Here is a 23,798-nt window from a genome sequence, read left to right as displayed (position 1 = left end):
TATTTAAGGGGCAGGTCATCTTGTACTGAGGTCAGCTCCCACTCCATGGCACTGCTAACAAAGGGAGACTTTTGGATGTTGAGCAATGGGAAGTGGCAGTTTTCCAGCTGTGTTCATGGCTCTGCCAACAAAGCAAGCACCAACCAGCTGCAGAAGTTGGCAGAAACCATTGTGAAATAACATCTTCAAAATTACGGGAGAACGAAATCCTGAGTTTAATGTAAAGTAACAAAAAAATAAAAGGAAAGTGACAGGATTGTGTAGGAATAATATTAATCTGTTTTATACATATATATATATATATATAACAGATTCTGTTTCAGAACTGATTGCTTGCATTTTTGGGCAGAGTTTTATTCAGTTTCATTTTTTCATAAGTAAAAATGTGAAATATTTATATTTGGCAGTGATCTTGAGGATCAAATAAATGACACTTACATATACTGGAGTCACCCAGAATAGCTCTCAAGGGACAATATAAAATAGGTTCCACCAATTTTGCTTTCAAGTCTGTTTACCTTAAGTATGACAGCAATTTGCTCTCATGGCAGAGGAATCTTTTCTCTCTTTCTCTAGTGAATATTGAACTTACAGTATTTACCTATGTTAATATTTTCTTCTGAGAGCAGGAAAACTGAAGCAGACCAAAATAGCTGTCCCCATTTCTCACCCTACCTTTCTCCACAGAAAAAGAAACCCTCTCTCTATTAACTTCAATTTGAATCAAATTAAAGTATTCCAGCAATTTAAAATTACCATTTCAAGGGCTTCAGAGCTATACCTCTTTTTTCTTCTTTAAGTCATACTGCAATTCAAAAAATAAGTGGAGTGAGGAAAATCCAGACCATTTACCTTAGAGCAAACGTTTTGCACATGGTTATTCCATTCCACAGACATGGCTGACAAGTGGAAAATAAGGGTTTGAACCTCCTGAAAAGTAAAAATACTACACATGGTGGGATGGAGTTTTCTTTCTGTAGCTGAAAATGCATCATCAGAAGAGAAATCAGCTTTTTTGGAAGGAGAGGATGTGAGTAAGGAGCTGGAAATGAAGTCGTTAAGTTTAACAGCTGAGAAATTCTGACCACCTGAGGTCTCGGGCAGGCATTTATGCAGGGAAATTAATCTGAACCTGAGCAAAAATCTTTTCTGAGGCTTTTAGCTTGCTAAGAACAACAAGCAAGGGAAAGAAATCTCTGCAAGGCCTTTTTTCTGAGGCCAGACATGTATTGTGTGACTCTCAGAGGTGAAATTTGGCTTCTACTGCTGGGATGCATGAAACATTGAGACCCATCAGGATGTGTGGGAACCTGGGGTGGCTGAAGACTTCAGAACTAGGACTTACTGAGGTTCTGACATGGTCATTGTCACAGATGAAGTAGGATACAGCATTTTTCAATCCTAAATATGTAACATTTAGACTCTTAGTCAACATACAAGGACCCAATTAAATATGCTGTGCATTAATAACCTGAGAAAAACTTTTGTGTTTCTCCATGATGTCAGTTTATTGGCTTTTCCACCCATTTAGCAAATTAAATTTAGGAAGAGATGCTTGACCATATCAGCCACAGTTTATTATTTTTAGTGTAGAGTAGTAACTATATATGCTTGGACTTTAAAGTGAAGGGTGAGGGGGGGGTTAATTTTTTTGCCTTTTCGATTTTTAATTTTTTTTTTTTTTTTTGTGAAACAGGAAAATTGTTTCTTGTTTAAATATGCAAAAGTTTTTGAGTCCTAAATATCTGCACACTGCAGTCAGCTGCAAACTGCACAGCTGAAGCATCTTTATCCTTGCAGAGAGCCCCTGTACCACTGAGTTCTGCATCAAGAATGCCTTGGTACCTATTAGGTGAGGTACAAGACTCAACACTTTAGATGCCCACTGTGCTTTATTGGGGATTAGAAAAAAAGGAGATGTATCATGAGGTCAATAAAACACATTCTGAATCTGTTCTTGCTCAGTTAGATATCCCTCTTATGAGCAAATTTCTGTATGGTAGCAGAGCAGAAAATGCTGGAGCAGAATCTGGGTCATGACAAGACTCTGAAAGGGAGACCTGTGGCTTATCTGTCAGGGTCTGAAATGCATCCAAGTCCTGCAGGTTTATTTGGAATGAAGTCACCCTTTAAGGAGGAGATCTGTTCTTAGAAGAAGACCACCTCTACCTCTTCATGTTGTCCCTCCTTAAATGAAATCCTACCCTGCAGTGAAATAAGAGAAAAATAGGAATTTAAGATGAGGTGTGCAATCTGTTTTCTAGTAATTTTGCAGTATTTTGTAACACAGAGTACATCTGAACTTACTGAAACTTGCGTTGAGGTTCTGCTCATGAAATATAACTATTTTCTATCAGGATTTTCTAGCATTTCATGAGCAGTATGTGTCAGATTCATTGCTGCATGTGTATATGCTGGTAGCAAAGCAGGGCTGAGTCCCACCTGTCTCCTACCCACACAGTTGTCTCATGGGCAGCCTCTGTGCAATTTATTTAACCTCACACCACGTGAAGCAAAGCATTTGGGCAAGAAGTCCTACAGGGACAGGAATCCCACATGTTGACAGGTATGGTAGCATTGTTACACCATGTTCAATATGAATTTTGACTTGGAGTTTAAAATGGCAGAGTATTCTTGATGTAGAAACCAGTAAATAATAACACATAAAATGTTTAGGAAAGAAAAGGGGAAAGGGGGAGCTGTATGTCTTGAAACCCCTGCAGCTAGAACTGATCTCAAACATATTGCTCCATGCCAGATCCTATGGCTCAGCAATGTGGGGGAAAAAAAATATTAAAAAATTAAAAAGCAGAAATGTCCAGGGTTAGCTTCTAACAGGGAAGATTTATTGGGGTGTAAGAAAGCTACATCTGGGCCACTGTTAGAATACAGCACTGCTAAAAATTCTGCCTGGTGTCTGCTGTGGACTGGAGATTTCATCACACATTGCTGGTTCCTGCTGCTGCTTTCCTTTCATGTAGAGGCTGCTCTCAGCTCCTTGGGAAAATGGATTTAGGTTAGTGGGTCTGGGCTGTTTATAGTGTGGAAAAAAAAAATCATACTACATGTCTCACTTTATCTAAGATGTTCTAGAGTCCAACCTAACTTGTGGTTAAAGAAAGGAATTGGGTGTGACTGTTTCTGTATCTCTTAAGCTCCTGTGAAAATGTCAGTGATTGCTGTCTCTGCCTGTTGTGGTTTTATTGTGGCTAATTCATGTGTCCCTGCTGACAGGGAGTCTGGGCATGTGCTTCTCTTTTTATGCTACATGTGAAAGTAATAGGCTTTTCTTGTTCTTTTGAAACATCAGAAATAGGAAACTGGTCCAAAATTGTCCTCCCATCACCTGTCCCCTGGATGTTCTGGAGCGGGGTGCATTTGAACTGCAAACCACAGTGCTTGATTCCAGTTCAGAGCTGGCTGTTCTTAGGTTCTGAAAATACAGAAATTAAGTCAAAAGCCAAATTTCCCACTGTAAGCTGTGATTTGACAATGCACCTTAGCTGAGAAGGTGACTCCTTAAAGGAGGCAAGTATTATACAACAGATAAAGTGGCTTCTTACACTCAGTGCTGTCTAGAGCACCTTTAAACAGGTATAATTTTAAAATTTGCAAGTGCCCAAGACAGAAAAAATGCATTTGACTGAATTACTGTGAGTCCCAAATGTGCCAAATTCCACCTGCTGCATCAGTGGAGGGAATTGTGTTGCTGGAACTGATCTTTCCTTTGGCAATGATTTTTCTGCCCAGAACTTAGCTGTTCTCTGTCATGACATAAACTGCATGTTAACAGAGGTTGTTTTCTGAGAATTATATTTAAAAGTTGTTGTTAAAGAGCTCTTGCCAGATATTGAAATACTGCTGATTAGCCATGATTAAATTATGTGCCCAGCAACAGCAAAATGCTGGAGTCATCACTGTGGAAAAAGAGTGCACAGATAATTTTCCAAGAGGTAGGGTTGGAATTCCTTAGTCCAAGGAAGTCACCCTGTGCTCATGTTGTTACTGGCAAGAAACAAACACTGACACTGCAAATCTCCCTCCATACCATATTTTTCACTGGAATAAGTTAAATCATAAATCCTGACCAAGATTGAGTGCCCAAAACATTATAATTCACTGTGAGAAGAGGATGTGTTGCATGGCATTGATGCAACCCTAAATCTAGAGGTAAGGTACCCATTAGGCAGACAATCGTAAGAATAGGAACCCAATTTTATTAGATCACCTAATAAAAGTAGCATTAGTATTGTTCTCTGTGGTATAAACCCAGACTGAAGGATTACAGTTGTTAATAACTTCATAAAGGAAAATTTTGGGATTTTCTATTATTTGGGGAGCTCGCTTGTTTTGATCTCTTTTGTCATCATGCTAAAATAAGTTCACACCTCTGGATTTACCCTCCCTACTCCTCCTCCCCCCAACCCCAAGAAGACTGCATCACTTTTTAAAATTTTGGTTCCAAAACAGCAAAATATTTCCCACTGACATCTTTCAGCAGAGTAGTAGCTTTCCTTATCCTTTAACTGGATTACCTGTATGACACCTTAGTTCCTCAACTGATCACTACAGCATTTTCTGCTGGATTTTATATCTGTATCAAGGCCATATGGCTGTGAATGTGGCTGGCACATGGGAAAGCACAGCTACATCATATTCTTCCCAACCACTGCTCATACACCATGGATCTTCCATCAATGTCCTTACCACCGCTGTGCTTTCCTCCCATGCAGTGGCCACAACACAAGGACAACCAAAGCTGATCATAAATGGCTCTTAAGATGATTTCTTTATCTCTTGTAATTTATTTTTGTTGGTGGTGTTTTCCTTCTGTGTATGGCCTCGCTCTTCATCATTAGGAATTTTTCCTACATTGTCTCATCCTCTCTAATTCCCTCTGCTGAGCTCTGTGCTGGCTCATCCCACAGTCCCAGTGCTCTGATACAGCATTCAGCCTGCTCCCTCCTTTCCTTCTTCATATGTACTTTATTCCCTTCCTTGAGTTTCTGCAATTAAATAATGCCAAAACCCTCCAGAGACACGAAGGAGAAAGCAGGATTTGTTGGGAGAGCTACTGTAGGCACAGTCCTTTCTGCAAGGACTTTATTCCTTGTGAGATTTGAGTGGAATTTTTTTGCCTGTGGTTTTTTTGTGTTTTTTTTTTTCCCACTCCATTTTGACAGAATGTCTCTTAGCACTGAAAGAAGAAGGGGGGAAATTGAGAAGGAGCTCGAGCACTTCCCATTGCCACTGTTCTGATGAGCTCTTTTTCTCCATTCTGCAGTCTTCTCCCTGGTCCCAAAGTCCCTTTGGGAATGTGGGAGCTGTAACACGATGCACTTGCTGGAGCTGCCAGTGGGGAGGAGTGAAAGGGAGGGATGTGTGTGATAGTTGAGGGCAAATAGCTTTAATTTAATTAGTAGATTAATTAAAGCTTTCTCCCTTGGGTAGGGTGGATGTGTTTGTGTGGAGAAAGTGTTTCTGCAGCCTCCTGTAGCTGTTCCTCACACAGTTCTGTTCCAAGGGTGACTCAGATGGGGTTTCTATTGAACTCGCTGGGAGCCTGCACAGAACAAATTTCCTGTCTCAGATCTTTTCTCTTCAGGGTTTTGTTTAAATGTAATGAAGTATAAATGGGCAAATAATCACGAGTAATAACAAGAATCTGCCTTGCAAATGAATGTGGCATCCGGCAGCATGACAAATGCAGAACTCCTAAAAACTTCTCTGCTTCCCAATGTCCCCACAGTGAGAGAAAAGTCTTATGTGAGCACAGATTCCCTCAGCCTTCACTCAGTGAAACTTATTAGGAGTTTTTTGGTTTTCTTTTCAATGTGATAAACCATTCAGGGCTACCTGTTAGTTTTGACTCTGTACATTTGGCACAGGTCTTGAAGAAAGCAGATTAAGACCAACAATGTTCTGGGCTTTATCAACAAGTTGATAGCCAGAAGATCCAGGGAAGTGACTATCCCTTCAATTCAGCACTTCCTGAATATTACATCCAATTTTAGTCTCCTCAGTACATTAAAGATGTCAATCAACTGTAGCAAGTTCAGAGGAGGAACACAAGATGACCTGGAGAGAGGATGAGGATGAGGAGAGAGGATGAGGAACAGGAAGATGGGAGGAGAGAAACTTTGGGGGGCAACCTAGGAGCAGCTTTACAGGATCTATGTATGAAGAGTTTATCAAGAAGAAAGATCCAGGCATCATAGCAGCAGAGAAATGGACTGTGTTCAGAGGTTGAAACAATGGAGATTCATATTCCAGAGGGCTTTTTTTACCCTGAGCACTGTAATAAGTTACACACAGTGTGTGGAGTCTCCATTCTTGGGCTTTTTTTTGAAAATCCAGGTGGAAAAAACTCTGAGAAGCCTAGTCTGATCCTACTGCTTTCCCTGCTTTGAGTGGGAGGTTGAATTGAAGTCTTCTGGAGGTCCTTTCCAAGCTGAATCATCCCATGGTTCTGTCTCAAAGCTGCATGTCATAGTTGCCATGGTCCCACAGTCACCAGAGAAAAGGATTTCTGTATAAATGTAAAGGTGTATGAGGGACTGAAGATTGTAACATAACATCTGTAGACCAGGAAAAGAAGATTTAAGACAGCTTTTGTTTATCTCTTTTATCCTATTGGTTTCAGGTTGCTCTGACACAACCTTACAGGGTTACTTTGAACTGGGCACATCCCAGTATTTCCATTACCAGAGCAAAGAAGAGGTTTGCCCTTCCCAGAAATCCTCTGGAGACAATAAGAGAGGGGAAAAAGCCTTTCTGCCTATTACTATTGCTCTCAGAAAAGGCAGCTCCAAGAATGAGGGATCCTCTTAGGAATCATCTGGAAGCAACATAACCCCCTATTCCGAGTCGAGGTGGGAATTTTATGTTTCAGAGTAGACCAGTATTTCCCCCAAGACAGGGAACTGATTTAACAGGAAAATATCTTGGATCTGGACAAGCAAAATTGTTGTCACACAGTTCACCCCATCAGATCAGCAGGTCCCCAGATTACATGAACAGTGTGGCCCAGAGTGGTCAGAAATTAAGAGTTTTTTCAGTTTCCTCATTGTGGGAGTTCAGCTGAATCTGAACAGGATATCCCAGATTTCTGTAAATATAAATCCTCATTTCTCAGGAGGATACATGGTGTTAAAAAAGGATTTATTCTGCCCTCCAATTTCCACTTGAGTAATTTCATTAATCCACCTGAACTGCTGTGCTGAATCTGCACAAAATAGTTACCTTAGCCTCACATTCTGTGATTCTGTGCTCTGTAGATCTTTATGTACCTAAGTATTTATGCTACCAGTGTTTCACAGAATTTCAGGGGTTGGAAGCAACCTCTGAAGATCATGGAGTCATCCCCCCTGCCAGGGCAGGTCACACAGAAATGCATCCAGGCTTGGAATACTTGATCCAACATAAGAATAAAGAAAGATTATTTAAATATTAAATTATTAAATCATTAAATGATTAAATTATTAAATTATTAAAAGTTAAATTATTTACTATTTAATTATTTAAATATCAAATATTTACCTATTATCCTGCTGGAAATAAGCTGGTAACACATTTATTTCCATGAGCAGGGAAATTATGGTACTTGTCTGATCTGCATGATTCCTCCCATGTGGTTCCTCCTTTAGTACAAGTTACCACAGCACATGCCAGCTTATTTTTGTGGTGGACACCTTACTAAAACCAAAAGAAAAATAAATGAAAGCTTTTACTGTTTTATCTTCTCTTAGAAACAAATACATTGATCATATTCACTGTATTTGTATCTATACAAGTAAATGTATTTTCAAAACTGGTGTGAGTCAAACTCTTTCACTCCTTCACAAAATAATTTTTTATTTTCTTTTAAGAGAGTGATTACTATGTACTATCCACTTGGTTTCTTGATTTTTCCAGTATGTGTCAAAATATTATTTAGCTTCACATATCTCTGATATCTTCTGGGAAGCTGGAAGCAGACCTTCTCTGCTGAACTCAGGAAATTGCAAATGTCCTTGGGGCAAAAGAAATGAAATCAGGAGGCCATTAAGTTCAGGCTTCCACTTCCATTTGAATTGTGCTCTGCTGTTCTGTTGTTGAAGACTTGACATATTACAGGCTCTACCAGTACATAATTAATGGAGGAAAAATGGAACATGTGGATCCTTTCAGGAAAACATAAGATTAAAGCATCTCTGCATTCAAGAGAAACATTTTGTTATTAACAATCAAAACTTGGTCTTATTTTCTGATTCAGTAGCAGAGAGGACAGGCAGCTGCTACCCCCTCCTCTGGCACTCAGGTTGATGTTTTCTCCCTATCTTTGCTTTCTACCTCAATTTCTGTGCTCCCTAATTTTATTTTGAGAGGGTTTTTTTATGTGTGGATATTTTTTTTTAATATCTATTGATGAAAAGCACTACAAAACATACAGATGGTTATGGGAAATCACATCAAAATATTCTGCCAGCACCGAAAGCTTAGAGGAAGACTGCAAGGAGAGGTGAAGCACATCACTCCAGGGCCCAGCAGTCTTCATTTAAATACCTCCTGGCCAGACTTACTCAGATAAAATTGACTAAATTTAGTCAGTGAAGCCACATCTATCTGGCCAGATGTGTCTGTCTGCAAGGCAGACAATAAAATCTGAGCTTTTAACCTTAGGCTTTCTTTACCTCCATTAAACACAACACCAGAAATAAGAAGGATAAATCACATTTCTTTGTCCTTTTACTATAGACTGAATCTAAACCTTCTTCTCTAAGGTCTGGGGTTACCCTATAGGACATCAAAAGTTGAGTTATGGTGGGATTCTTGGTTGATGGCTCTGCATGAATACATAAATATATAGGTAAATATGGTTTGCACTGATATAACATTTGACATCTACAATATCACACTGCTTCTCTTACTTATTATTATTATTATGTGTTAATGTTGTTACCATGACTATTATACTACAACTTTATATTATTATCATTAATAATAATAATAATGATGATTATTATTTTTTTCTAATCCACACATACTAAAAAGTATAAAGGCAATCCCATGATACTCCTTCCACTCCTGGGCAACTGTAGAGGGTGAACCAGTTCTAGCAGCAAAAGAAATTGCTATTTCTCATTTATCTTTTGAAAATATACTCTAAGAACTTGGATGTCAACCAATGCAATTTCCCAAATCTTTAGCAAGATTTAGGGGATACTGTAGGAAAAGCCTTTTTGTTCTTGGGAGATCCCAGAGATCAGTGACAAGATATGTTTTCCAGGCCCTCGAGAGCCCTTAGAATAGAACACTTTGTTTAGAAGATAAACAAGTCTAATATGGTTATGGCTGGTGTATCCTATGGGGAAAATAGCTGAAATTTAGTACTGGGCTCTTGGGAATGAAACTGCAGCATGATCAGTTCCTACAGCTAGTAAAGTAGATGTTCATTAAGATGTTCATTTGAAAGAGGGGTGGAAGCTGCAGATGTTCCCATGTCAGAAGTGTGCAAATGGCTCCAGCACACAGCAAAGCACAGCACAAGCATCACCAGCTTAGAGCTGCACCTTCCTTGGGTTTTCCTGCAAGTCTGTGGTGGCAGTTTGGTGCATTGGGGACCCAAACACTTCATTCCCTCTTTTGGGATGTGAGGGAAGTTGAACTGCAGAGAGAGCTCCAAAGAAAGCTAAAATACATTGAAATCAGGTGTTGCTTTCCCTGTTTGCTTATTCTTACTTGGAAGTTAAGGGAAAACTGATCACTTCTATAAAGAGCTCAACTTTTCCTTGTAGGTCTCCATCCTCAAGAGTGGAAATGGGATGGGAAATGTAAACCAACAAAATTGCTTGCAAGAAACCAGGGTGTCCCAACCCATCTTCAGCTGGTGCCCTGATTTTCCTGGTGCTTCCCACTGAGTGGGATTTGAACCTTAGCAGTGTCCCAATAATATGATCCAAGGAAACCTGAGATTTTGATGCCCTTGGGTTTGATACCCTGGCCACTATCTACAGCAGGACTGCAATCTTGTATTGATTTCTGGGATATGGGTCTGCTTAGAGCCCTAGAGGTAGAAAGAAGGGGGGGAAAAAAAAAGAAAAAGAAAAAAAAAAAGGAAAAAAAGAAAAAAAAGGAAAAAAGAGACTTGGATCAAGTCAACTTGATTTATTTGTTGTTGTATTCTCTTTTGTCAAGAAAGTTGCCTTGTATTCACTGGGAACAAAGGTAGCAGGAAACACTAATGAATAGAAAAGGTGAAAGCTTTTAATTAGTTTTGACTTCTGAGTGAGGTTAATGGATTGTGCAAGACTCATGAGATACTGATGGAAGATCAAACTGAACCTCAATTAACTTCTGATTCCTCTTTAGTTTATTTCTTTACTTAGAAGGACTTTTGCTTCAGTCTTACATGAAGAAGGAACACAAATAAAACAAACACATTAGAAATTACTCTTTGACAGGGAGAACAACATAAAAAAACACAGACAATTTATGAGCATTATAACTCCATTGTTTGGCCTTCAGCAAAAAACCAAATCAAAACAAAAAACCAAAAAAACTGACAGCAAAACAATGAAAGCCAAAGCATTTTTGCAGTTTTTCCTCACCTCCTAAGGATATTTTTGTGGGGTTGCTTTTGTTTTGGTTTTTTTTTTTGGAATGAGATCTCAAAATTGATGCTTCATCCAGAGCTCCCTATTTCCAGTTTCTAATTGTTCTTCACACTTTTTCTCTGCATTTCAGGTTACAGCAACCCATTCCAACTGCATCATTAAGAAGGAGCAAGAGACTTGTCTGGAGAAGATACGGAGGGCAACTGCCCTGAACCCTCTCAATGACTCCTCTCCAGGTGGGTTTCAGCTTGGGATGGGCCATGTCCATTAAATTGATGATTTCCAAACCTTTCCTGTCGTGTCTGCAGGGCTTTCCAGCAATGTCAATGCAAACATCTTACTGTAAGAGGTGTGGTCACTGATTGTTATAAGGTCAAAAAAAAAAAAAAAATCAATCAGTGGGGAGGTACTTGAAGAATAGTTGGTTATTATCAGAGGTCTGGAATTTGCTTTTCTACTTTCATCAGTGCAGTGATTTATATCTAGAAAATTAATAGAAGAAAGGAAGGGAAGGGAACAGTGTGACTGGGAATCTCTTGATTTTATGTCTTTATGTCTCCTGCTAGTGAAGGTGGCAACAGCTTCTAGGGACTGAGTGCATCAGGGGTTTGTTTTGTAACAGCTCATCATTAATAATAATTTGTGCCTCTTTCTCACGTGATCTGAAGAACTTTACAGGGATTAACAGTGTGCTGACTGTTGCCTTAATAAAGAATACTTCTCCTCTTGCTAAGAAACTAAGGAGACAAGGAAAGAAGAAATGAATAGTTTAATATCCTGTCTTGTTTCCCACTGACTGCAGCAGGAGCTGCCTCTGACCAGCACCGTGAGAGAAGGGCAAAGAATGACAAAGAAACTAATTGGAAATCAGGGCCTATTTTCTGAGCACTGAGTCCAAACTGCTTCTGCTGTGACTAGAATTAATAAAACTGCAGAGAAAATCAGATAAAACACATCGTGTCATAAAAGACAGGAAAATTCTCTCCCCTTTTCTTTGCCACATATTAGATATAACCAGGAAGCAAAGGAGGGCAGGATGCAGATCTTGGTGTTACCAGAACATCCTTCAAAGCAAATCATTCCTGTGCTTTAGCTGCTAGGAATATTTCCATGAGAGTCCTTCTATTCAGCTCATACATTAAATCTTTTCTGCTTCCCAGCTTAGGGCAAAAGATCCGTGTGGTTTGGTGGAATTAAGAAAAACATGTACTTCAGGCAGTTTGTTTCACCTCCAGGGCTGTGTTCTTGAGACCCTCTTTTTACAGAAGAGCTTCTTCATTCCAGAAGTTGCATAAGGAAGGACAAAAGGGAAGAAACCCGGTTTCTTCTCTGCTTTCCCCCAAATGATGTCAGAAGCTGCCCATGATCCCTACTTCTTATGGTTATACAATGATTATTATCTGGATTCAAGAATTCATAGACCTTTCTTTCTCAGGTTAAAGGAGGCCATTTCACCAAATTTGTTCTTTATCACTCAAATCCAAAATAACCCTGGTAGTTGGCAGAGTATTCAGAGCAAACTCTTCCCCCTTGCCTGTTTCCAATTCTAAAGCAAAGCTCTGATAGAGAAGGTCCAAAGTCATTAGGAAGGCTTTTGCATCTCAATGTGTTTAAAATGTATCACCCACTCAGGCAGGAAAGGAATGAATCCTTTCAAGCCCAACTCAGCAGCAGACACTCTGCTTTTTCTTTTTTTTGTTCCCCAAGAATTTAATCACTGTAAGAAGAATTTTCCCAGGCTCACTGCCCATCTTTGAGTTGCTCACCACATCCTGTAGCAATGAGTTCCACAGTGTACCTGACTTTGGGTAGAAACAGCACTTTCCCTCAAAGTCTTATTTTTCCAGTGAAGAATTCCAGCATATTGCTTGTTTGAAAGCCATTTCATTCCACAGATCCCTTTCTCTTTACCTTTCTTAAATTATTGTAGACATGTTTTACACATATTTTGTTTCACCTCTGGGACTATACAGTTCCACTCTATCTTCTTTAAGTCCTGACCTTCCAGACTCACCTTTCATCACATGAAGCCTTTCATCAACAGCTTCTGCCATGGGTGTGTAGTGAGAGGACAAGGGGAAACGGTGTAAAATTTGAAGAGGGGAGATTTAGGTTGGACATTAGGAAGAAATTCTTTAATTTAAGGGTGGTGAGACACTGGGACTGCTGATTGACCAAGGAAGCTGTGACTGTCCCTTCCCTGGAAGTGTTCAAGTCCAGGTTGGATGTGGCCTTGAGCAGACAGATCTACTGGGAGATGTCCCTGCCCATGTTAGGGGAATTGGAGCTAGGTGGTATTTAAGGCCCCTAACAACCCAAACCATTCTCTGATTCTATTCTATGATATTTATTTCAAACTGGATGTTTCCACCCTCATTCCCAACAAGACTTTATCTCCACTTGAACAGAGCTCTACCATCTTCTTACTTTTTCATCAATGTCATTGAGATACTTCATACTCTGTTTTGGATGATGCTCTGTTGCTGCCAGGTAACAGAAGTTTACTCCCAACATGATGGACACACACACTCTGTAGTATTTGGGAAAATACCACATGTATCTCTTTACTCCAAAAGTATTTTTACTCCTGTTTTATTAGGGGAAGAGAACACTCTTCACCACAGCTGATCCTGGCTTTCAGGTTAAGTTATTAAGCACTGTTTGCAGAAGTTTCATTATGAAAAGCTCTCAAGAAGTAGTAACTACTGATAAACTAAGCAGCCCTATGTGCTGTGTGGTGATTCCTGCCAATTTTCACCCCCTGCAGACAACCTGATTTTCACTTGGGAGTGGAAAAAAACTGCCCAGCATTTGTTTTTTTCTTACTTATCTGTAGTAGTAAGACTTACTAATAATGGCAGGCAGTGAAGAAATTTGTTATTAGCTCATTTCCTACAAAGAAAGAGACATGAGAAATAACTCCGTTGCTTATCAGAAACACCCAGAAAAAGGAAAATATCCTTCCTGGCTGGTGAGTAAACTTCTGTTTATTCTAGAGCAAGGAGAAAGCAGAACACTGGCTCTTCCACCATTTGAATATTTCTGCATGCACATTTCCAGAACAATTCAATACACAAATTTTCTGTGGATTTGCTTCTCCTCAGAGGGGCTGTAGGATATAAAATGGGATTGTCATTTTTTAGGGAGTCTGTAGAGGCCCAGACACATGTTCAGGTTACTGTATCTTCTAAAAAAAAAATCCTCCATATTGGCTGAACCACAGTAACCTCTGTAAGCAACGTAGTCACATGTTGTTCTCTTGCAGGCAACACAAAATCAAATTATCACATCCAAAACTTGAATCTGGGACATAAACAATCTGTGTCATTTATGTTTCTACCTTTACTGGAACAGTAATATCAAAGATCCTGTGCCAAATAGCCCACAGGGTGCAAAGAATAATATAAGGAGTAACGTGTTCTCTGCTCCTCTTTGGAGATCTCATCTTCTGTCTAAAGGTGCTGGGTGGAAAGCAATGCTCTGTGAAGTCAGAAGAGGAGGAACATCTTGTGGGTTACTACATAGTGCAAATTCTCCAACCATTCCTTTGCCCCCTTGCTGTGCTCAGCATCTGTGAACACAGACATAAACTAAATGGTTCCCCAGAGCTCCTCTGGGTGAGCTCCAACACGAGCTCAATGTTGATTCTGCAACTGCAACCACAGGTCCTAAAGAGCAGTGCTGGCACCATAGTAAGGAAAGCATCCAGCCCTGACATTTCTGTGTTCTGATGTTCCCCTTCCCTTCCCCCTCTACCTCTCAGGCCCAGATGTTTTGCTCTTTACTGTTTTATTCCTCACAGCACTGTTTTATCCTCTCTCTGCTGCTGTCTGCTGTCTGCTTCAGACAATGATTGCCTTGAAATTTTCTGTTTCTTTTTTTTCTACTTTTTTCTTCCCTATGTATTTTATGGTGGCTGCTTCTTCTTAAATGCTCTAAAATTTTTAGGAGCCTTTATATAAGAACCAATAAGGAGTATGTTAGACCTTGTGTGTACATCTCTGTTTATCATCATGTGAAAAAAACAGAGACTTCGCAGAAGAGAGAACTCAGCAGGACCTGAAATCTGATTCCTTGGCTCTGGAGACAGCATTAAGGAGATAAAGTGAAATAATCATAGAATGGTTTGAGTTGGAAGGGACCTTAAAGATTATCTTGTTCCACCTCCCTTGTCATGGGCAGGGACACCTCCCACCAGCCCAGGTTGCTCCAAGCCCCATCCAACCTGGCCTGGAACACTTCCAGGGATGGGGCAGCCACAGCTTCTCTGGACAATCTGGGCCAGTGCCTCACTGTCCTATTATTCCGTGCTCTTGTAAAAGGTTGTAAAAGGCCCAGTTTTCCTGTAGATTCCTTCAGGTACTGGAAGGATGCTATAAGGTCTTCCTGGAATGAAAGCCAAAGGCAAAAAAAAAAAAGAGGGATGGGAATGAGCACTTCTTACTCAACTTCTCCAGGCAGTGGAAGCAGTTTATTTCTTACACTGGTGTTTCTGATCTCCTTGTTTATGTTTCTGTCCCTATTCTTGTGTAAAGCTGTGTATCTTCAGCTGTAGATTGACATGAAAAGACTTTTCCAAGCTTGTTAACTGTATTGCTTCCCACTGATGGAATCTGATCTTCTGAACTTGTCCCCTGAACTTGCTCTCTCTCAAGTGGTGGGGGAGTTCCTTCAGTGATCTGCAAATTTGGGGTTCTGATTTAATGTTTATAGTGCCTAAAATGGAGAAATCTGAAATGAGCCAAGGTACTGACAGCAGTGAAAACAGTGCAAGGGTTTGAATGAAAATAGAAGTGATGAGGACTCATTGGTGTTTATATGATTCATCACCCACTAGGAAATTAACCTCTATCTTGTAGTCCTGGTTAGCTGTTCCCATCCCTCATGTCCTTCCTCTGAAAATCTGGGAGAGCAGTAGCATCACCAGGCAAGGCAAGAAATTCAAATGCAAGAAAGTATTTGCAGGGATGTGATGCCTACATTGGTCCTTGTTAAAAGGAATCCTAACACTGTAAATCAAGAGGAAAGAAACTGGTAAGGCTGCCAGGGAGTCAGGACATGATAATTAGAAGGCAATATAAGAGAGAAAATCACAGTAGATTTGAAAAATGTTACCATCTTCATATGACAATGGAGCAAGGGGTTTTTTTTAGTTTTAGATTTTTATTGGGTCTCTCATCAGCCTCCTCTGTAGTTTCAGAGCCTTTTAATTGTCTAATCTTTTTTCTCTTGGCACCACTGGGAAGACATTACTTCATTGTGTCCCCGTGTATGTGTGCATCTGTCTCCCTTATTGATGCAGCTGAGCACAAGAACAATAGGACTGGGATTGTTCTTCTCAAACTCAGCTTTTAAAAGCTGTTGAATTTCTAGCCTTGGGAGGGTAAAGTTAGGAATTTCTCCCTACACCTAAATACTTGGCTCCTCTTTGAGCAAGGATACTGACTTGGATCTGTGTGACTTACATCTGTCTCAGGTCAAAGATGCCTTTTTGTGCTGATGGATTTATCCATGTGACAACACTGCATAAAACATCTTCTACTAAGCTCGTTAGAAATAATCAGGAATTTCAAAGGACAAGGATCATGTGATAACATGGAACATGCTCATTTCAAACATTAATACTGTAAAGTCCTTGGGATCTGAGCTGTGATAAAGCTTTACTCTTTCTCAGGCAAACACAAGAAAAAAAGCTACACTAATTTATGATTTACAACCACTGAGCCATTCTCTGAGTTTATCAATAGGCTTTTTAGAATGTTCATCAGATCCAATGGATGGATTTTGTCTCACCCAAATATGCTTGTATAGTAGAGAGGCCTTTGCTAAATGTTGTTATTTAGACTGTATTTATAGTCAATAAATCAAAATAAATAGTTAGAGCTCACTTATACTTACAAGTGCTCACAGGATATAAACTTACCCTATTTTAGGCATCCATCCTATGTTGAGAAGAGGGTATGAGAAGTGCACATTTCTCTCCATTGCCAATAAAAGCCATTGTTATGGAGGCCTGGGGGTTGGTGGGCTGAACTCTGGCAATAATAATGTAGCAATACTGGAAAGAACAAAACCTTCACAATCCAGGCACAAACCAAGCTACAGGCTCCATAAAGAATCTTGTTCTCACATGGGAGTTCAGTTGTGTTAGTGAAGCTGAAATCTTGAAAGTGAGAAAGCTGAGGATCAGCTGTGGCTGGGGAAAGAAATGATGCTGTGTCACAGATGAACTGCTTTGGAATGTTCTATACAAAAGTTTCTTGCCAATCACAGCTGGACACAAGCCAAACCCCCAATTGATGGACCCCTGATTTTCCTATTGCTAGTAAAATCCTCAAGTATATTTATTTCTCATCCCTCTGAAATATAAAGACTATCTATACACTTATACATGTGGTCTGAGACAAAGAGTGTAATAATAATTTTACTGGTGAAGAACTACTGGTAAGTGGGATTAAAAACTCAACCACATTTTACTCTGGACATAATATGAAGATGCACATAGTAATGCCAGTTTAACAGGGATATTTCTTTGTCATTGCAGCTCTCACTTAAAATCACAGCCCTGAGAGCAGAAATATTTTGCTTCAGGGCATTGGGGTGCATGTGCAAACCTACAGCTTTTGCTTTTAAACCCAGCTGGGTCACCATTAGACTGGAAATTTCTCTTCCAGTCTTCACTAGGGACCACAATCTCTTTAGTAACCCTAGGATGTGTCTCCCTGTTGAGAAAATCTTCCTTTAATAAATTATCCCTACCTCTCCAGTACCATGTGCCACCCAAAGTATTAACCAAGGCAAACTGGTGGAGTGTGTAGGGGCTATAGGTGCATCATGCAGTGTCAGAGCAGGATTCTGTTATGGATTTTCTACAGCACATATGATATATGTGGATGCTTCCATCTCTGTCCTAAGTGTCTCGACCCCAAATTCTGCTACTTCTTATTCAGAGTATTTTCTCCAAGAATGTGATTTGTGCCTCTTGATTTTAGTCAATAACACCTCAGTTATCTAAACTTAAGTCTAAGTAGCCACTGAAGAGCTGTGCATCCTTCCTTAGAGCTCTTACCTTTCAGTCTCTTAGGGATTCCTGACATTTGTGAGGTCAATTGCTCTCTGGAATGGCCTTTCTCCTGACTAAAGGGGGAAGCCAGAGAACAAGTTAAGCTGCATGAACTCTCTAAGATAGTTAAAACCTAGGTGATCATCAGCCTGGGAATGGTCAGCTAAGATGACTCAGAGAAAAAATGCAAAAATTGCTGTAATGGAGCAGAAATTTCTATTATCTCCTTGGGCAGCATGAACACTTTCTGCTGACACGTTCAGCAGTGTTTGGGTGGTTGAAATGAGCACTGCCTCTTTGCAAACCCTTCTAATAAATCTAAGTTTAGTCATCTCCTCAGCATTTGCTGGACTTCCATTCAGGTAGGAAAAGTACTGGTATTTAATGCCTGCAGTTCTGCAAACACCATTAACTGCAAGGTGTGTGTATGAGCTACCATTCCCATCCCATAATATACTTACTGTAACAATTCCTAACTGGTTCTTTCAAAGCTTCTGTAATCCTCCAAATTGCCAGAAAGTCCTTCTTTAACAACAGAGGAATACAAGATAAAAAACCCACAAAAGTTGTAATTGATTTTGTCCAGGCAGCTGGGTAAGACACTGACTTGGGTCAGATGAGTCTATGCAAGCACAACTGAATAAAAGTATTTTTTTGCAAACTGTTTAGTCATTGAAAAATGTAGATTCAGGTTGAGTTTTTCAATTATTTAGGCCCAAATAAATGGCCACTAACAAATTTTGAAAATAAGAATTATAGAATCATATGGCTTAGGTTGGAATGGACCTTAGAGATCATCTACTCCAACCTCCCTGCCAGGGGCAGGAATGCCTCTCTCATCTAGACAAGGTTGCTCAAACAAAACAAAAATATAGTATTGATTTTTTCCTGATAGAGCATTGTTTGACAGGTATTGCTGCTTAAATTTAATTAGGGATAAAAATAAAGAATATTAAAATAAAAAGCTAAAAATAAATTTTTAGCCTGTCCAGCTCCAACTGTAATTTATTGCCGAAAAAGAAGGAAAAAACCTCACTTAATTGTTCACAATGTTTGGTGAGGTTTTTTTATCTGGTTTTTTTTTGGTTGGTTGGTTTTGGTTTTGTTTAACCATTCACATCCACTTTTGAATTCCTTGTTTGTATTTGGCTGGAGTTAAATAGCATGAAGAAGCTCACTCTTACCTTCTTCTTAGCATCCTTGAGGTGCAAGGAGTAACTGATCTGGAGTAAACAGAGGCAGTTTATAGTACATGCAGAGACAATCAAGAAATGAGGCTTTGCTTTGGGTTTTTTTTTTCTTTGCTTTTTAAATGATCGTTTTCAAATGCAAAATGTAGTAGTGTAGCTGCATTTGCAATGGGGTTTTCCTGCAGGGAAGGGGAATTGTTTGAATTCCCAAGCTGCAGTTGTGAGGATTACTTGTAATTGCAAGCAGTGATATACCAGGTTACTGCAGCTAAAAGAATGAACAATAAATTGCAGTCAAACTTATGCAGTGAAATGAGTAATGGTCTTCCCTGTGCTGCTGTGATCTGTTGGTATCTTCAGAGTCAGGGACAATTTACAATCATTTACCTTTTTAATGTCTATAGTACAGTGGCAGTAAAAAAACCACCCAAAGTCTATTAACGTAACACCTAAATTCTGAGTGACCATTTATGATTTTAGGATGATTTTCATGGAATTCTTGTAGCTCCTATTTAAACTGGATGCTCGTGCTGTATCCCACCAGGCAGCTGCAGCAATCTTCAGTGCTGAATTCAAGTGTTTCCTTGCATGCAAACTGTGTTTTCACACAGGTCCCAAAAACCTGTTGTATTTCTGTAAAAATGACTGAGTCAGGTGCCCAACAACAGTATTTTTTTTTTAAATAATTCTCTGAAAATGCTCTTTTGTTCCTATTCCCATGGTCTGTGGCTGTGTGCTGTATCCTCAGACAAAAGTGAGTTTTTGTTGCCTCTTTGGGCTGTTAATCTCACTGAGAAAAACACAGCAGCCAGAGAGTGAATTCAGCTCTTGCTGGAATCAATGGCACAGTTAACTGGTTTCTAAGATCTTTATTTCTAGTGATGGAATATGGATTAACACAACACTCTTTGAATTTCTCTGCACTGGCAGTGAGTACATTTCAGAGAAATCCTGAGCAAAGCCTGGAGTTTGCCTACAGTGGCATTGAAGTGAAGCAAGAGAATTAGGGAAATACTTTTCAAGATTTTTTTAGGACTGGTTTCATAGAATATTTTGGGTTGAAAGGGACCTTAAAGATCCCCTAGTTCCTACCTCTCTGCATGGGCAGGGACACCTCCCAATGAACCAGGCTGGTGGTCTCCATCCCACCTGGCCTTGAATATTTCCAGGGAGGGAAATTTTCCAGGGATAAAAACAATTTCACTGGGCAACCAGTAGTTCAGGTGCACATAAGCAGCAAGTGTTGTCCCTAGATTCTTTAGGGTATCAAGACATTCTGACATGGGGCCTGCAGAAAATCTGTGTTTATCTGAGCTGGCAACTCAATCCCCTGAAGCATTTCCAATTGCACTGAAAACTTCTCTGTGAGAATATGAGTTAAATCCTTGTAGAGGAAATATTTGATGTAGGTACCTAAAAAAATTCCATGTTCAGTCTAAGTCTCCCTCAGTGATAATAATAATAAGACTTTATCTTATTATCTTTTTAATAAGATAATAATCAGAAGACTTCTGAAAGCAAACTGGAATTATTTTCAGGGTTTTGGTATGATGTTCATATGATTCTATGAAACTTAGTGCAAAGACATCTCCAGTGAACCAGTCATGCTTCCTAAGAGGATTCTCTACAAAAAATGATGGAAGGTTTGTTTGCTGGAGGATGTTAATAAAATAATGTTGCCAATCTGTTGCTAATGACTGCAAAATAAATAATAATATTAGTACAGCCAGTGAATATAATAAGATTTATCAATATGGACTAAAAGTAGGATTCTTGGCTGTGTTGAGGGCATATTTTATCACTTTAATATGATGAAGGATCAGTGCTATATCTGCTAGTTCCCATTTTACCCCACAGTAGGTCTCCATATATAATGACATTGCCTCTTGCTGGCAATGACAATCAGGATCCTTTCTTGTTCCTGTTTCTGTCCCTGTGTTGGGAAGAGAAAAAAAGGGCTCTAGAGACACTAGAGCAGGGACAGAGTGGGCTGTTCAAAGGATGATGTTGGCACTTGGTCAGTTGAATCTTCCTCTGGTAAGCACAGTTGCTGTTTGCTTTGTTAATGAATTGTTACTTGAATAAGACCATTAGTGGGACATGGGCTTTTCATCAGGTGTCAGGGCTGTAACCTGTGGATCACACAAAGTTTTTCAAAGAGAAGTGGTTGTGAGGGGCAATGCTCCAACCTGGGACCTGCTGCAGGAAGGCATGGCCAGGGTCCCCCTTTTACTTAGACGTGGAGATTGTGGTCACCCAGTTGGACACTTGCATGAGGTGACAATGACAATCATCAAGCATCATGCAGTGTCCTTCTGTTTCTGCTTTGTTTCTATTCAGTCCTTCACTCAGTCTCTAATTAGAGATAAATTTAGTAGGTCCAGAAGAGGCACAGCCCAGCAAATGAACTCATTGTACCTTATTTTATGGGATTCAGTGGGACTTTTTTGGCCCAGCTCTGAAGGTTATATTGTGTGAACTGCCTTGTCTGTACCTTGATATTAAGATGAGAGCAACACTTGGTTGGATTTTGAGGTGGTTTTGCTTTGTTTGGTCTGATTGCTGGTTTTTTGCTGATTTGGGGGTTTTATGGGGTTTTTTTTGTTGTTTTGTGGGTGTTTTGTTGTTGCTTTTATTTTGGATTTTTTTTTGGTTTTTTCCATTGAGACAGCATGGAGGGATTTTTTAATGGAACATGAGATTTTATGCCATAAATATTTTTATCTCTGCATTATCCCAAAGCTAACTTCACCATCAATTTCACTCTTAATAGACAAAAGTTGGCTTTTTGAGGGAGTGACTCATCAGACCTATTTCAAGTGTTTGCTTGCAGATGAGAAACATTGTTCTCTAGGACTGCCTATTTCTATCTGCTGCTACAAAAATTTTGAGGGCTGTTCAAAGGATGATGTTGGCACTTGGTCAGTTGAATCTTCCTCTGGTAAGCACAGTTGCTGTTTGCTTTGTTAATGAATAGTTGCTTGAATTAGACCATTAATGGGAGAAAAGTAAATGAAATGGGAACAAGAAAGAGTTAGAACCAACTTGAATGTCTTTCTGTTAATAACTTCAATTGGAAGGTTTTTCTGGACACTTCCTCTTCTCTAGTGTATGGCTTTCCAGAGGAACAATCTGATTTTGATATTTAGTTTCACTCTTTCTGGCATCTGCATATATTGTAGGATCACTTGGAAAGCTCATGGATCAAGTGTTGCTAGAGCAAAAACTCAAGGGAGACTTTTTAGCCTCGTCTTTATCATGAAATTTTTTTTTCTGATGAGACTACTAAGCAAAGATATCCTCACATGACCAATGCCTAAAATTACCCAGCTGTACAATTTCATTTCTTATTTCAGCTTATTCTCAGTTCCATCCACTACTTCTTAATACAACTTACAAACTTAAGCCAAGAACTTCATTACAGGAAACTGCCTACTCAATAATATATGCAATTGAATAAATGTAATAATTTGGACTCCTGACAGATTCTGCATATTGATTTTTCTTCAGCAAAATAAAGCTGAAGAACAGTAAGTTAAATCATCTTTAGACAGAAGAACAAGTTACAATACTATAGCAAGTTATTAAACTACTCCTTTTCCTAAGCACCAGATAAATATCTGTATGTATTCTTCTCAAAAAAAAAAAAAAAAACCAAAACAAAAACAACTGAGATCCTTCACTTTACCTTAACTTCAAAAGCAGAAGTGCAAAGTAATTTATGTCCACGATAACACCTTAAGTATGAGCTCTCTGAGTCTTTACTTAGTGCTGTTTTTTCCACAAAGTTCTTTATATTTTTACTTCATTAGACACTTGTCATGACCTGGATAGAGAGGTAGAGGCTGAACTCCCTTGCTTTCCAAACTCTTCCTCAAAAGAGAAGCCTGGGTGCTGCTGGGTCCAACCTTAGTCTCAGACCCAGCCCTTCTGGGGAGAGAAATTAAAACGTTACAGTCCGAGGAAATGCTCAAGAATCAGATACTCCTTGATCAGATTAAGGTGAAAGAACACTCCAGGTCTGTATTTGAGCATAAGATTTAATTAAAACTATGGAAGGAATAACTCCTAGAAGCTGATACTTTGATTACTATACGTGCTCAGGCTGTGCAGTCATAAAAGCTGATACTTAGATTACAGAAGTCACAATAAATATATTTTCAAGCACCACAACATGGGAGAAAAAAAAATCATGATCAAAGAGAGAGAGAGAGAATAGGAGAAGAAAAGTTAAAGAGATATCTGAAAATCCCCAATCCTGGATCCAACACTGGGCCAGCCAACAGGGTAGGGTTGGTGTCAGTGAAGCTCCCCAAGCTCACCATCACAATTCCTGTTTTTATAGGCCTGGTTTGCTTAAACAATCATTTCCCAAGGATAAGTGAGGGTGGTTGAGACATATCAGGCTGAACAACTGAAGTGGACACTCTCTTCCTCAATCATTATCTCTATTGTTGTCTTCAAATGTTGGCCCCAGGCCATACAGAAGCCCTGAAACACCAGCCAGTCCTATATGTGACAATTCTTTTATTTTCTTCGAGGGATTCCCAGAATAGTTCCTGAGGGCTGATGCCTCACAATAATTCAAGTTATTCCCTTCCTTTTGTTGGAAATTACAATGGGTCAGATGTTAAACTCTGCAGGATGCTGAAGAGACTCACAAAGTCAAGACAGCCCTGCAGTATCTGTTGAACTTCATGGCCTCTTTCATCATTGGAAGAGCAAGAAAGAAGAAAATGCATGTCCAGTGTTCATTATATTTAATCTTTTTTGTTTCTGGGCAAGGGAGGATGGGGGTGAGGAAAGTGAGATCCTTGGCTTTGCCCGTGAGCCAGAACTGCTGACTCAGAATGTTCAGAGTAATTTGCTCCTGGCAAAAAGGAGGAAAAGAAAGAGGGCATTTCCTTCTCCAAATTCCTCCCATGAAACAGAAGGAACAGCAAAGGAATA

General features: G+C 39.5%; 1 protein-coding gene across 1 annotated transcript in view; it reads left to right on the top strand.

Moving 5' to 3' along the window:
- ADCYAP1R1 (ADCYAP receptor type I) overlaps positions 1-23,798 on the top strand; it is a 134,690-nt gene that overhangs the window by 39,630 nt on the left and 71,262 nt on the right. The window contains exon 3 of the mRNA XM_071734585.1: positions 10,726-10,831. Coding sequence (XP_071590686.1) covers positions 10,726-10,831 — 106 coding nt within the window. The remainder of the gene's footprint in view (positions 1-10,725; positions 10,832-23,798) is intronic.

The sequence above is a fragment of the Heliangelus exortis genome, chromosome 2, assembly GCF_036169615.1.
Source record: "Heliangelus exortis chromosome 2, bHelExo1.hap1, whole genome shotgun sequence".
Lineage (NCBI taxonomy): Eukaryota > Metazoa > Chordata > Aves > Apodiformes > Trochilidae > Heliangelus > Heliangelus exortis.
The sequence above is the reverse complement of the archived record's forward strand: the minus strand, read 5'-3'. Positions and strand labels throughout refer to the sequence as shown.